Source organism: Sebastes umbrosus, chromosome 9, assembly GCF_015220745.1.
Source record: "Sebastes umbrosus isolate fSebUmb1 chromosome 9, fSebUmb1.pri, whole genome shotgun sequence".
NCBI lineage: Eukaryota > Metazoa > Chordata > Actinopteri > Perciformes > Sebastidae > Sebastes > Sebastes umbrosus.
The window spans coordinates 16,218,685-16,235,504 of NC_051277.1; the positions used below are offsets into that span (position 1 = coordinate 16,218,685).

Here is a 16,820-nt window from a genome sequence, read left to right on the forward strand (position 1 = left end):
CATTTTTGATCAGTGCTGCCTAGTTTGACCATTTGATTGGAGTTTGCGAGTGATTGACAGCTGCTCATAGACGGCAGACTCCAGATCGGCTCTGAATGGTTGTTCACAGAGGCACATGATTTCTTCCAGATTACCTGTCTCATGCAGTACTGTCAGGATATAGTGAACATTTTATAAAAATAGCCTTTTGTAATCATAATTTGCTCCATTTCTACCCACTGCTGCTTTAACCTAATCGTTTCTCAAACACTTATGGCCTGTAATCCTATTTTAGGTCCCCACCTTTATTATGACCCCAGAAGTTAAAGAGATATTGAAGTTGTTAAGTAAATATGAATAATGTTTTCTTTTGTCTTCTGTTTGTAGGAATACATGAAATACTTTACAGTTTAACTTCTTAAGACCTCTAAATTTATTCAAATTAAATGATCTCAGAAGAGAAAATCACTCTTTGACTGAGCAGCTCACAATTTATAGACATGCAACCTGTGAGGAGGGGTCACAAGTAGATATTGTTTTGTATTAAAAGGTCACAAGAAAAACAAAAGTTGTGAACTACTGCTTTACCATGAAGGACCACAGATTACCTCATCATGAATACTAACAGAGAGACTACACACAAGTCTGCTACAGTTAATTTAAAGGGTGACCAAGCTCTTAATGCATGTTGTATAATTATGAGACTCGGCGATACAAAAGCATGATGAAAAGTGTTTGAATAGGACCTGATTGGGTAAAATTAAGGCACAAACACTCACACTTCTTGTTGACTTCATACAGCAGATAATAGTGTCAGTGCTACGTGATGCAGTGTCTGGTCATGCTGTGGGCTGTTACTGCTCACAATGAACATTATCCCACATTAACAGTCCTGTATTAAACTATAAGTAAAGAGCTGTGCATGGGCTCACACAGAAGAGAGCTTCTGATGTATTTTCAGTCTATAGCTGTCTGACGTCTTTTCGTGGCAGGATGTACACTTACGTGATGTTATGCCCTCCTACGGTGATTCTATTGTCTATACACCATCCACATATTGTTCGTCCCATAAGACGTAAAGACCTGGCGGGGAGGACCTACGTGCTGCGGCCGCTGCTGACACGGCGGGCGGGGTAGCCTACAGAGAGCCTGCCTGTAACGCTGCTCCCATCTGAGGTTCAAATGCCCCTTCATTACCCACTGCCAGTGAAAACATTCATTATAATTGACCGATTGGTATAAATTCTGAATGGTCTGACATTGAATTAAAGTTATAAGTTTTAAACAGTAGAACTAAATTCAATCAATTTTGTGGTGGACCCATTAATGACATCTCATAAACTAACTGTCTTGAGAGTAGATCTGAATTAATTAAAAAGCTGCAGCTGTGTCATCCCACCATTTTCCAAGTGTGATAAGCAATAAAAATGTAAAAACAAAAATAAATGCAACTGATTTATTGAATTTGGCCCAAAACACATTATTGAATTCAGTATGTTAATAGAAGACTACAGTTGGGCTGTTGAGTCTGTTGGTGCCACCATGTGACCAAGTAATAACATTGCATTGCCTTGTGACAGTTGTTAGTATATCCTCTGATGATGAATAGGGGAGACCAGGTTTGGTTTTGTTTCAGCACCTGTAACTCCTTGAATTTGTGTTAGAGCTCTCAAATTTTGACACAAAGTACCGTATTTATCTACTACAAATAGCAATTTTTCCAACTTCTTCAACTACAGAACAGAATTAATCGATATCAAATACAATGAGTACCAGTACCAGGTAAATCTGAATATATTGTTTTTGAAACAAGGCATAAATTAAGTGACCTAACCGGTTGTATATAATGGAAAGACAAAGATACAGGATAAGGAAAAAGTGTACAGCTTGGATGTGAACTGAAACAGTGTATGACCAGTGAATCTAATGCCGTCTCTGTTATTGGGAGTGTCCATTCAAAGACAAAGTATCTGGCAAGAATATCGTTCCTTGATAAGGAAACCATGAGGACACATAATTAGTTCAATGCCACTATGATTACACCAGCATAATCTGGTGCAGTGGTACAATTAAAAGCACAAATGATACATTTGAAGAAGCTCAAAACAAACTAATGAGGGTTCCTACACATTTTCCGTTTCAATGTGGAAGCTCTTAATTATTATGGATAAAATAATTTTGGCTGTGAACATGATCCGAGAGTGTGGCGAATGCGCTATGACTGTACCCGAAACCAAACTTCACTACAATATGAAATGTATTTACAAGCACTTGATGATATGGCAACACAACACAGACCTATGAGCACAATTAATCAATCAAACAAACTAAAGAGATGTGATATTATGGACATTTTAATTGCGAGTCTCATTTTACAGACTTTAAAGAGGACTTATTATAATCATATATAATTCTCATACCAGCTATCAGCTTGTCCACTCTGTTGTGATTGGTCAACCAAACCAAACTCTTCAGACTTCGCTCCAGCTGTGCTCTAACTAGCTTTCTTTTTTAGGGTGTGCCAAATCAGCCGCTAGGTGGGTAGTATGCAAACGTGTTACTTGGTGACATCACCACGTTAAGGAAGAAAAGGCGGGACTTCAAGCAAGGCGTTTCAGGCAGGAGCAGTGTTTCTGTGGGGGAGAGTAACTCCCTTTGGTGTGGACTTTAAGCTTTGCAACTTAGTAGACCTTTTACATGCTCAAAAAAAAGAATAACACTAAAGGAAAGGGGAAAAGCACAAAAGCACAATATGTCTTCTTTAAGAGGAGGCTTTGATGGCTCGCTGGGAGGCGAGTCTTCGACAGTGTAGGAAGACAGAGAGGGGATGGATGAAGGCGAGCAAGGTGAGCAGCGTCAGACCGATGTTCACCTGCAGACATGTGAAGGGAGAGAGGAGGAAGCAGTGAGAGGAGGGTTCATAGTTAAAGATGGTGATTAAAGGAGGAGAAGCACCAGAGTAAGATTTACAGTTGTATCAGTTATATGTTGTGTACTCACATATAAAGGGTCTCCATCCAGAGGTCCATTCACCAGGGCAAAGCAGGCATACTGCAGCAGAGAAATCACTGCAGTAAGAGCCAGGACCAGACCAAACAGCGTCCCAAAGTGGCATGATGGGAAACTACACACACACACACACACACACACACACACACACAAAGTACACACACACAGAATTTTTAAGCATTAAAAACATTCTTTAAAGATAAAGGTAACACTTTACTTTAATCCACACATTATATAAACATATAATATATATGATTAATAAATAAATCTCCAGACATACCAACAGGATCAGTCAGGATCTAATGTTAATTAATTTTCTGTGTTCCTCTACACATCCAAAAGCTCACACACACACACAGTCCAGGTAGGTTCATACAGTGAACTTGTTTGGAGTAACTTAATTATTTGCTGCTGGATCATGTAGCTTGGCTATATTCTCTATTGTGGGCATGATTGTTGATGGCACTGGTAGTTATGTTTGAGGCCTATCATTAATTAAGGCTACCTCTTAAAAGAGTATGTGTGTGTTTTTGCTTGCGTCAGAGAGAGTTTAAAGTGATTGGTGTCGGTCTCGGATGGGGTTAGGCTGAAAATTTGCAGACTGTCTGGCTGGGGCTGAAGTTTTTGGCCCCTGCAGGGCTCTATTAGGTTTATTATTATAAAGAAGTAGGTGGGCTGCAGCGACTAACCTCTGGACGGTCAGGATCAGTGTGGTTGGGTCCATGTTATGTCGTGGCAAAGCATGCATTACCCCACTGTACTCATAGAGTCCAGTGGAGGTCGGAGCCTGTATAAGTTCGAACAAAGGTTAAGATATCGTAACCCTAGTTCTATAAGCAAATGGAGCCCTCTACCAAGGGAGCCCTGTTGTTCCAATGCTGCTCGCTGAAGTGTAGGATAGCAGACAGCGTTGTGTGCTATCTTATGTTCTGTGGGGTCCGCACATATTCAGGTAGGCCCGTCCTGATTGGCCAGCTACGCTTATGCAATATTTCAGTGGCCAAATCTGTGCTTGTGATTGGAGGAAAGTATCAGTAGAGGGCTCCGCCTGTGCTTATAGAACTAGGTTAAAATATTGTCACCTTTATTCTCTGTTGCACATTACTATTATTTATGCAAGTTTGTGAACTGTGTATTTATAAAAATGTGTTTCTACATACTGACCGCCTCAAGAAGTAGTCCACAAAGACGTGTGTGATGAGTGTATTTGTGTTTGTGTGTGTGTTTTTGATACTCACGCCACACTAATGAAGGCTGAGTTGCCGCCGTAAAGGAAGGAGAAGTTGAGCACCTGGATCACAAAGGTGAAGTATTGAAGCGGCAGGTTTGGGATGGTGGTACAAACTGAGTACACCACAGACTGCAGCACCGTCAGGAAGAGAGAAAGCACTGAGGACCGCAGGTCTGCTTCCTGTTCACTCTCTCCTACAAACACACACACAAATGAAAACACAACTGTTTCTCCAAAGAGAAAAAAAGAATTATGACAAAAATTATGATGAAAGAACGAATCCATGGCTAGATGATGACTCAATGGGTCTCTGGGTAATGTATGTACATTTAGCTTTTTCTAATTGAAAGTGTAAAATCTAAAAAATGTATTCATGAATAATAAACCATTTGTTAATGCTTTATATGTCAGTAACAAGCATCAATACGGATGACATTTGTTAGCGATTGTAAAAAACCTGTAGTATTAGTATGTTACCTGCAGCACGAGGTTTGCCCTTGTGTCTGTCTATGATGAGGCCGTTCCATGGAGCACACAGCACGCTACACAGCTGTGTTAGAGCAAAGGCATTGGTGTACTGGCTCACTGCAGGGACACACAAGCAGAGATAAGATAGTTAAAGACAAAAGACTCAAACAACAGTTCAACAAGTCTGCTAAGGTGAGATAACGAAAGTTACGATAATGTAAACCTAGTTTTATAAGCAGAGGCCGCCATGAACCCCGGCAACTGCATGACGGTCAACACCGTCGCCCCATGCGGCGGAGATGAGCAGTCAGTGGGCAAATCGCCAATTGCTAAAGAGGAAAGGACATCTGACAGCAAGGGACGCTGCCTTATATACTGTGGGGTCTACACGTATTCGGGTATGCACGTCTTGATTGGCCAGCTACGTTTATGCAAAATTCCGTGGGCGAATGCGTGCTCGGGATTGGAGGAGAGTATTGCCCACGGAGTCCAGTAGAGGGCGGAGCCTGTGTGAGTTAGAACAGTACTATTTTCTTTACTCTACAACAGCTTCTTGCACATAAATTATTACTTCAGTCACATCCTCTTAATTGAAGCACAGGCTAGCCAGTTATTATTCATATAACTTTATGGACCCAATAAGGAAGGTTTGCACAAATGTCCATCTTTGCTAAGACAGTAAGACATGATGTAGTGTTTGTGTGTGTTTACCCAGTGAAGGATCTCCCGCCGTCAGCCGCTGCAGCATGGGGTTGAGGGTGCCGATGAAGAAGTTAAGTCTGAGATGCATCACCGACAACCAAAGCAGGTGCAACACAAAGAACCTGGACATCACACACTCACGGAAACTCTTCTCTGAGAGAGACGAGGGGAGACCACAGAGATGAATGAAAACAATGAAGGAACAAAGAAAGAAAGAAGCGAAATAGGATAGGATGATTATTTTATCCTGTTATATCTAACTATGTACTGTATATATTTACCACAGTTGCACACACCAACCTGGTTTCGCGGGGTTGTCCTCGACTTCCTCTGTTGTCATCTGAGCGTTACCATTCACTGTTGTCTGCTCTAAGCTGAGAGGCTTTGATTTACCACAGGTTATTCTGTCAAAGATCAAAGATCACAGTGGGTCAGTCATAGTCTGAGGGCATTGTGGGAATCTTTGATAATTATTTACTTTAATTTACCCGCTACAGTCACATAACAGGAAATTAAAGATATTTCCAAGGAATGTGGGATGATGATGTAAAAAATAAACTGTGCTGGTAAGATTCAAAATAGCAGAATTGCATTTTTCAGCAACTGAATGGTGAGCACTTCTGTTTTGGAAACTGCTCAGAAATCCCCTCATTGTCAATATAACTAGGCCAAAACCATACATCCTCTGAATGTCCTAGGTCTTCAGTTTGTGGTTGTAAAGTTTCATGATGCTGCGATTATCCTATCTTCCTGCAACCCCCCTTCCTCTTCTAAGAAAGAGGTCCTGTGCGCCTAGAACTCAAACAGATCCTCTGAGTTCTAGTTAATGCACTGAAGAACTTGCTAAAGACTTTGAAACTGCTCCAGCCTGTTCTATCCCTGTTTTCCGACACTGCTAAAGTCAGTACTGAAGAAAACAGTGCTGGGCGACTCCATCCTCATTCTCTGACGCTCCAAACTCAGAGTTAAAGAAAAGCCTAAACCAGCCAGCTCTAGCCAGTTCTATGACAAATTAAATATAAATTGATTAATCTATAATTTACGCTACACAGACTTTATTTGTGTAGGGTGAACTGGGAACGTCTGGCTGAGGCCCCTATCCGTCTTGGCTGACACGCCTTTTCAGCCTTTTCAAGGCTCAGCCTTAGAGATAGGGTGAGGAGCTCAAACATTTGGAGAGAGCTCGGAGTAGAGTCGCTGCTCCTTCGTGTCGAAAGGGGCCAGCTGAGGTGGTTTAGGCGTCTTATCAGGATGCCTCCTGGACGCCTCCCTTTGGAGGTTTTCTGGGCATGTCCAACTGGTAAGAGGCCCCAGGGTAGACCCAGAACATGCTGGAGAGATTATATATCTTGTCTGGCCTGGGAACGCCTCAGGGTCCCCCAGGAAGAGCTTGAAAATGTTGCCGGGGAGAGGGATGTCTGAAATTTCCTGCTAAGCTTGCTGTCCCCGCCACCCGGCCCCGGATAAGCGGAAGAAAATGGAGCGGAAGATGGTTGGAGACATTATTATTTTACGTCACTAGCTCTGAACGTAGCATATACAGATGAACATTGCAGTCAGTACAGACTACATGGCATGAAATAACACGCCAAAAGCAAGAACGGCGTTGTGATAGCATGCAAAAATAACTTAAGGAATTGCCGTGTCATTCATACGCCACTGGGTGAGACCAGGCTGCCCTTAAGCACGTATGAAGCGCTGATGTGTGTGGTTTCTTGAGGATTTGTACCCGTATGTGTAGTCATCAGGCAGCAGGTAGGGAATGTGGTCTCTGGGCATCAGGAAGAAAGTCCTGAGGAGGTGGATGACGCTGCAGGCAGACAGGAAGAGGAAGGGGGGGAGGAGAGAGATGCCAGCCTCGTGTAACACCTGCAAGAAGATCAAGATCATCGTTATAACATGAGATGTATAGATAAATCCTGTACATTTCATTTATAAGAGCAGTGTATGAATGTTTCTCACCTTAATGACAAGAAAGAGTGCTGAGGAAGACCCGTAGGCCCCGGTGTAGAGAGTGATGATGGTGGAGCGACGTGAGTTGAACAGGTTTCCTACCTTTAGGAGAGAAATTTGAACTTATTACAACACATGATTGTTGCATTTTAGTACGTACAGTACATGCCTGAGGGGCTTTCTTTTTGTCTGCCTTTCTGTCATTCAATGTAAAATTAGTTATTGCTGATTTAAAATGCCTGTTTGAGTATGAGGATGTGGTTTTGGACTCACAGTTACACCATTCAAACTCATTAAATGTCACAAGAGCAAACTCTGTCTTTTGTTTGTGTTCATGTTTAGTGATGACCCGAGGACAGACTTCAACTTTTGTTATCTGGTAAACACTACAATCTTGAACATCAAACCTCTGTCGCTTCCAAAATAAGCTCTGACAACTGTGTTTCTCAGCTTTCCTCAATAATGGGCCATAGGATGAGTTACAGTTAGTCGTTCTTGATCATTTGTCTTTAGGTGATACTCTGCTGACAGAGCACACATGCAGACATCCAGAAATAGTTAAAAAAAACAGATGTATCACCAAACTTTAAATGATGACACAGTCAAGTCTAAAGATTTTGTTTTTTTTACAGGAAGAAAATACAAAATGTAACAGTCTAATTGGACATAATTAAAAGATTAAACACTTTTCCATGCAATAATTTGCCAATTCCATTTTAAATCAAATACAACCATCCACTGATTCTGAAACATTAAAAAAATTATTGTTTAATCGATTAGTCAATCAAAATTAATCAAAAACAATTTTGATATAATAAAGTTTAAGTCTTTTTTTTTTTAAAGCAAAAATGCTCAACTTTCTTGGATCCAGCATCTTTGAGGATTTGCTGTTTTTCTCTCTTTTATATGATGGTGAATTGAATATTTTTGCGTTTCCGACTTTTGGTTGGACAAAAGAAAAGCTATTTGAATATGTTAACTTTCACAATTTTCTGATATTTCAAAGAGTAATCAATTAAATAATCGAGAAAATAATTGGCAAATTAATCAAAACATACAATAAACTGTAATATTTTAAATCCTTTCTAATCTGAATGAATAATTTAGTACCTGAATGTTGGTCAGATAAAAAAAGATGCCACCCACTGCCAGGAGGGAGATAGCTGGGAACAGCAGGTTGGACAAAGCTGACAGGAAAAGAAAAACGAGCACTTGTCAGTATTTCTTTAGACAATAAGGTTCCTGAGAGAGCACAAAACAAAGAGACGGAGAAATGATTTTCACCTGCATTCGAGAAGGCCACCATCAAGGCCCCCGTGGTGTAAAGAAATCTGGTATTGGTATGAGAAAAGATTTTACAAAACAAAGACTTGAATGAATGACTGAATTAAAATCAACACACTTTCAGTAATTAAAGAAAAGAGTGACATTCCATACAATGACATCACAGTAAACACACATTGAAATGCTGTTTCTTTGAGAGTCACAGCCATACATGGAGATCATGAGGACAGAAGCCCATCTGTCTTTAGTGAAAATGTGTTTGGTTTAGTAAAAACAGCAGTTTAGTTTTTTTAATATTCAGTTTTATCACTGCATCAAAAAACTGCAAGTAAACATAAATAATAAAAGTAATAATGCACTTCTTTGTTTTTAGTATGAAAAACAATCTAGTAAACAAGCTTTCGTGATTTTTATGAGTATTTAATGTGTATTTTATAGGTTTTGTTATGAGTTACTTTGTGGTAAATTAACCATTTCAAAGTCTGTGTCATATCATAACACACCACTATCAGTTCCAGGTATGACAGTAAACTGCATCATTTGGAAAAATTTGAAGTGATTAAAGTAAATGAATATTACATTTAAAGGTGCAATGGTTAATGACTTGTCACCTGCTCCAAAGAAACAGGGGGCAGCATTTCACCTCTACTACTGGAGCCATACAATCTAACTACTAATTAATAGCAGGGCAAGAAAACGCAAAATTCGACCAAACTGCTGAAACTTTGAGAGCTGGTCAAAATAACACAACTATCTTACATTCTTCACGTGTAGCGTACCACTAACTGGGAGCTGTAAATAAAATAAAAATACAACCTGACCTGAAAACGTTTAATGAAAAGGTGAAACACCGGCTGAAACTAAACCAAACCTGTGATCACAGATTATTGATTGGGAACATACACATGTAAATTGACTGTGATGTACGATGTTGTATCATGTGGTTTTATGTATGATGTGTTATTATGTATTTTTATTTTTTTCTTAAAAGTCTAACCAGGGTCAAAGTCTGCAAATTAGCTACGACTAGAAGTCCTATACACATTGCATTGGTTGCACTTTAATTAACTAAGTGTAACAATGCCTACATGTATTGTCCCTGTCAAATAAATTAATAAATAAAATAAGTACTGTCCGTGTACGCTTTGATAGTTTGTTTATTGGACTAATTCCAAAGTGGCAGAATGGAGACAATGACCCGTACTTTTGTCTTGTCCTCCCCGCGGACAGGAGAGCGGTCAGCCCTTGGCGGCTCAGGGAGATGAACCCCAAGTCAGCAGCCGCAGCAGCTCGAATTCAGCTACCTGCTAACTGTGAGTCTGTCTCCCGGGGATGCCGCACACTCTACTCGCAGTGAAGGAGCCTCCAGCAGCCGGGAGGGTGAGGGGAGGTTTTGAGTCGTTTTTCTCACTTCTGCTACTTTGGATTTAATCCAATAAACAAACTATTGAAATGCACATGGACCATGAATGTATTATTGATAAACCCTCGGTGAAGCTCTACTTCTGGAAGTAGAAGTAGGGAAGACTGCCTCAGGTACAAGACAAGACGAGACATGGGTATCCTTTTAAATCAATTCACCTTTCACTCTGAAGTAACTAAGGTGTTGTTGGACTCACATTCCAAAGAGCCGAGCCGCTGTGGTACCAAACCGGTCAAAGAGGAAACCAATGGGCAGCAGCAGGAAATTCAACATAAAGGAGGCGATGGTGAAAACAAACGAGAACTGTTGATCCTGTCCACTGCAATCTGTACACACACAAAACATAGATGAAAAGAGATCAAGGTTGAGAAATATACAGTATGTTTAGACATATACATCAATTACAACACTATGCAGGCCTGTCTGACCTTCATTGTCACCTGAATTGACACCTGTGGTTAGACAGGTGAAATCCAGATGCTTAGAATTCAAAGTAGTGCAGGTGAGGATATCAAACTGACCTAAGTCCTGTGTTGCATTGACTGCTGTGGTGTTGACGCACAGAGAGCTGAAGTAGTCCTCCGTCTTCAGGACAAAAACAAGTGAAGCCCACCCGAACACGACTCCAGCGAAACACAGACACTCAAACAGACCGCTCACAAAGGTGAGGCAGCGTTGCACCAAGTTGTTCCCAAGACCCGACATAGTCCCTCACACACGCAGGCAGACAGATGGCTCCTGTCACTGCACCTGCCAAATAAAGGAAATTAAATACCTTTAGAGAGGCCTAGGTGTTGATATGAGCCCTTTCTGCACCTTTAAAGCAATGACATTATCATATAAAAAGAACGTGAGCTGCATGACACGTTAAAGCACTTACATGGAAAATCTTAAAGTTACACAAGCAAGACATGAGCTAAAGCTGGAAAGAAATATGCTGCTTGAGTCCAGGTCGTTAGGTCAGTCCTCTTCTAAAAAAGGATGGACTTCTGCATAAAACCAGATGTTGGATAACGAAAAAAAGCTCTTTATCGAGATACTAGGTCGTAAAACTCCCATTTTAACAGAGGGAATTAAATAAAATGTGCAAACATGACTTTTTAACAAAGTAACCTCCTGTGAGGCCACAAAAAAAAAATGCATATAAAATGTATAATTCTCCAGCTTGCTCTAGTACTCACAGTTCAGTCTCAGTGGGTCTCCCCAAATGCTCTTACAAACCACACCTGTCCGCTCTTGCTCCACTCTCTTCCTTTATGTAGGGCAGCTCTTCATTCCTCTACACACACATACACACACATACACGCACATACGCGTCCCTGGCTCAGAGTGCTGTGTCATCACTGCTTGACAGACTGTCAGAAAATACGCTGCAGTAACTCACTAGTTTTATTCCATGGCTTTGTTGAATACTGGATTCCGATTGGTCGATCACTGCGTTCTACGGTCTGTTATTTCATTATAGCAGTTCGTTGCTATGTATAAGAGACCATTGCTATGGCAGTTCTGATGTTGGACTCTGGCAAACCGTTTTTGTGTCAAATGATTGATTTCTTAAGTAAGCCTTTTGATAAGCAGGATAATGTACAGCTAGCGGGTCATTGTGTGAAATAAACCCCTTCAAAGTGATGCAAGACCCCTCCGCTTCCTGTCGGGGTTTATTTTCCAACAATGACCGGATCACCGTATATTATCCTTTACCTAGGAAATGCGGGTAAAATTAGTTTGTATTTTTTTAGGGTTCAAGCCCCGAATGGGCTGTTCCGGTTTGTTATTATTATTCGTTGTCTGCCGCAGCGGCTCAATTTGCCGTGAGCTGGAATGAGCTAGAAACATGAAACTTGGCCCAATAACTGGAAATGATGTGCAAGTGCTTCTCAGGAAATATGACCCCAATCAGCCACAAATTGGGATTTTGGAAAGGCCACGCCCCTCACCCCGTTAGTCCTGACTTGAAATTTGACACACATGTCCAGCTCCATGTGCTCAACAAAAAAGCCTCTTGGACCACCAAAGTCCGCCTCACTAGATTTTCCGACATTTTGAATTTTTTGAAAAACACATTTTTGACATCTCCTCCTAAACCATAGGTCTGTGGATCATTATTGGACTAAGCTCAACAAAATGTATCAAAAGCGGGAAGGGCTTAGCAGAAAATTGGCCATAATTCATTGATGATTAATCCAATACTCATACATCTTGGTAGATAACTTTAGTACGTGTTTGGGAATAGGCGTACCAAAGCATTTTACGCTCGACGCATAGAGGGTGCCAAAAATATCAAAAACGTATAACTCAAGATCCGGTGGACAGAATTTTAGCAAATTTCGTGCACATGCTCTGGGAGCAAGTATTAACCAAGATCAGAAGTATCATATTGATTTGTGCATGTAGGCGTGTCTATGTAGCATTATATGCTAAATTACGCCTTTGCTCAATCTACTGTGAACTGGAACGAGCTAGAGACATGAAACTTGATACCATAACTGTATTTCTGAGTCAGAAAAATGAATTCTGAAGTCTGAAATGATTGAAAACATTCAGTGTTTTTTTCATTGCACAGCTTAGAGACACAGACTTTGAATTGATCTGTTCTGCAGAGACAAACTAGAAAGGTACACTCAGAGTGCAGATCTTTGCCAGGTGTGTCTGCAACAACCACTGCTGTGTTTAATTGAATGAATAAAACCCACAATTGGCTAACCCTGTGTGTTGGTCTCTGCTCTTCAGGTCAGTTAGAACTAGATGATATAATAATAATAAAAACAATAATTAATTTTTCAATTAAAATCAAAACAATCATTATTTTTTTATGCAAAAAATAAATATATATATATTTTTTATTTTTTTGCATTTCTTTTGCATTTTTTTTTGCATTTCCCATCTTCCCTCACTTCCTTTGCTGAATAATTATCTTGATGAGAAATTACATGGGTAATATTTTTAATGCTTTGACCATTAACTCTGAAGTAATTAAGGTGTTGTTGGACTCACATTCCAAAGAGCCGAGCCACCGTGGTACCAAACCGGTCAAAGAGGAAACCAATGGGCAGCGTCAGGTAACTGTTGATCCTGTACACTATAATCTGTAGACACATAAAACACAAATAAAAGAGAGAATCAAGGTTGTAAAATAAATGCTTTAGGTGACATTTTGCAGAGAGACCTGCATAAAGAGTTTTAATCAAATACAACTCTTTATGCAGGCCTCTCTGATCTTTTGTCACATGGCTTTATAAGTGATATTGAAGGTGTCAATAAAGATTAAATAGGCCTGCATAAAGAGTTGTATTTGATTGAAACTCGTTATGCGGGCCTCTCTGCCCTTAATTGACACATGTGGTTAGACAGGTGCAATCCAGGTGAATCTTGGATCTTTAGAATTCAAAGAAGTGCAGGTGAGGATTTCAAACTGACCTGATCTAAGGGTTTCATTGACTCCTGTTTTGTTGAAATACAGAGAGCTGGAGTAGTCCTCCATCTTCAGGACAAAAGCAAGAGAAGCCCATCTGAACACAGCTCCAGCGAAACACAGACACTCCAACATACTCGTAACTAATTTGAGTCGTTGTCGCACCGTCAAGTTGTTCTCACAGCCTAACATGGTCCCTCACACGCCACACACAAGAGTCCATCCTCCTGCCAAACAAAGGAAATGAAATGAGAGGACTACGTGTTGACATGAGCCTGTTCTGCACCTTTAAAGCAATGACTTTTTCATATAAAAAGAAGGTTTAAGTGACATTTTGCAGAGCGGCCTCTCTGACCTGTTGTCATGTGGCTTAATAAGTGATATTGAAGGTGTCAATAAAGGTTGGATAGGCCTGCATAAAGAGTTGTATTTGATTGCAACTCGTTTTTCCCAGCAGAGCCATTGTCGCACCGTCAAGCTGTTCGCACAGCCTGACATGGTCCCTCACACACCACACACAAGAGTCCATCCTCCTGCCAAACAAAGGAAATTAAATGACAAATGTAATTCTGATTCATTTAGAGAGGACTACGTGTTGACATGAGCCTGTTTTGCTCCTTTAAAGCAATGCCTTTTTCATATAAAAAGAACATGACCTCATTAATGAGATACTGGCAGGTAATAAACCATTTGATTTTTGCATATTTCACATTAATCTGTCATTAGAATCAGTGCAGCGTGCACTACTGTCTGCCAAAGAGTCTGTTCTTAATACCATTGGGGAGTGTTATCAACATGGTGTGTTCAACGACAGACAGAATTGTTAAGGAGACATTGTTTTGTCTTCAGTTTGGGAGTTTGAATTTGCCAATGAGGGCTAAGAAAGTGACTTGACTTGAGCTAGTGGAATACACATTTTACCAGAAAGTTTCTTTTACAAACAAGGAGTATGGCGTTTGAAAGACATTGGTATGTGTAGTAAGGGAAGGTCTAACAAAACATCCTGGCAAGTTGCATTATGGGAAGGGTAGTGACCCATACTGGGGACTGAAAGTCTGCATATCTCTATATTTTGACCACTCTTTTTTAAATCCGTCTATGAAAATGGATTTGTATAAAACTTCAAACAAAATTGAACCAAAGTGAACTGATTGAGATTTAAAGCTGAAGTAGGCGAGATTGTAGCAAATATGATTAAGAAAGTTTTTTTTATAAAACGGTCGCTATATCGTGACAGTAGTATATGAAACGGGTAACCTGAAAAAAAATCATGTGCCTCTGTGTCCTCCGGTGCTCCTAACGGCATCTGCAAGATTTCACAGACCGGAGGAAAACAAGCAGTAAGAGCTGACCTGAGGTCTGCTGTCCATGAGAGCCGGCTGTCAATCACTCGTGAACTCCGACCAAACGGTCAAACTAGGCCGCGCTGATCAAATATGAATCAATATTATGTTACGTTAATGCCTATTTCTCGCCTCAAATGTTTTCAGAATCATCTTGTAGTGTACGGTTTAGCTGTAAAATTAGAAAGTTTGTGACGCTGCCGCCATTGTGAAATCTGGTGAAGGAACACCAAATTCTGGTCACATGACCGGAGCACAGCCAATAGGAACGCTCTCTCTCAATGAAATGACCTGTGATTTGTCAAAGTCTCCCGTCATGAGCTAGATTTTCTAAAGCCTGAAAACAGAGCCATGAGGAGGAGCAGAAGTCTAGTTATCTCTCAGAACACATGAATTACAATATGCTGAAAGGTTATTATGGATATTTTGCCCAATGATGCCAAAAATATACTGCCTACTGCTACTTTAAGTTTCAGTTTGATTGAATTAACCTGTTGAATCCACACCCCACCATTTCCAAGTGTGATAAGCAATAAAAATGTAAAAATTATATAGAATTTGGGTTAAAACAAATTATTGAATTCAGTATGTTAATAGAAGACTACACTTGGGCTGTTGAGTCTGTTGGCGCCACCGTGTGACCAAGTAATAACATTGCATTGCCTTGTGACAGTTGTTAGTATATCCTGTGATGATGAATAGGGGAGACCAGGTTTGATTTGGTTTCAGGACCTATAACTCCTTGAATTTGTGTTAGAGCTCTCAAATTTTGACACAAAGTACCGTATTTATCTACTACAAATAGCAAATTTTCCAACTTCTTCAACTATAGAACAGAATTAATGATATCAAACTTTTCCAGACTCAAATTTCCAGTCTTCTGGGTAGATTTTTCAAACCGATTTTGTGACTCGGGGAGGATGCTGACAAGATTTTACTCAAAGTTTTCATCCAGCTTTCTTTTCCCATTTGGAATTGTTAACCAACCAGGCTTGGTATTTACCTTCCCAGTGTATTTAGTCTGTGTTTCAATGTCTCTGTGCCAGTTCGTCTTTGCCCCCCATGTCAAGCATTCCAGCGATTTCCCAGTGTTCGTATTTTGTTTTTTTTCTGATCCCAGCCCGTTTTTCCTAACTATGTTTTTGCCTTTTCCTTGTCGGCTCTGCTTGCCTGTATTTGACTACTTACCTGTGTACCGAACCTTATTTTGGCAAGTAAAGACTGTTTAATTGCACCTGCCCTGCTTTGAGTCGTGCTGAGTCCTGTTTTTTCTCTGTGGGTTTACCGGTCCTAACAACAACATCCTTAAGTTATTTAATTTATGGCCTTGTTTTACTAGAATACAATTGCATTTTCTATACCATTTGTAATAGTAATAATGTTTCTCACAATAGTTGAAAAATGAAACATTTATAGGCAAAAGTAAAGGTTAAAAAGTAATAATTCCCTTTACCACACTAGTAAAGCTCATATCAAGAGACATTTAATTAAGTGAAGCACAACAAACTTTGCATATTTAAAGTTATATTTTCTCATCATTACCACAACTTCAGAAAAATACACAGTCAACCTAAAACATAAACGGTGTCCCTTTAAAAATCTTTACATGTCATTACTTATGGCACATTTTCCTTAAAGGACGAGTCCATTATTGTTATTTTTAGGTTTTTATATCATTCTGTAGCTTTCCATTGGTGTTCCTTATCTATTCAAAGGGGAACATTCACATTTTGGTCAAAGTATGTATGTTATTATATAAAAAAGACATTTTCCCAAGCCCCTCTAAAATCTTTTTCCCACGTGACCAGACGTAGGTTTCTGCATGATGACGCTGCAACATATAAAGTATTCTTATTGTCAGTGTATTACATACAGTAACTTAGATTGCAACCAAAACATGAAAGGAGATCAATTTACTGTTGGTTAATGTTACATTCAGCTTTTACCTACCACACATTGGTGGTCCTCCAGTCTATTTTAAAGGTTAAATAAATATAGAACTGTAGACTTGAAGAG

The 16,820-nt window shown here is 40.0% G+C and overlaps 1 protein-coding gene across 1 annotated transcript; it reads right to left on the reverse strand.

Moving 5' to 3' along the window:
* Positions 1-2,740: 2,740 nt before the first annotated feature.
* On the reverse strand, positions 2,741-10,754 carry LOC119493858 (solute carrier family 43 member 3-like). Its single transcript, XM_037779349.1, has 12 exons — positions 10,571-10,754; positions 10,246-10,375; positions 8,627-8,673; positions 8,453-8,529; positions 7,352-7,444; positions 7,119-7,258; positions 5,690-5,793; positions 5,399-5,542; positions 4,697-4,804; positions 4,227-4,413; positions 2,980-3,103; positions 2,741-2,851 (listed from the first exon to the last, which is right to left on the reverse strand). The coding sequence occupies exons 1-12, from the start codon at positions 10,752-10,754 to the stop codon at positions 2,741-2,743; spliced, it is 1,449 nt and encodes a 482-aa protein (XP_037635277.1).
* Positions 10,755-16,820: the final 6,066 nt, after the last annotated feature.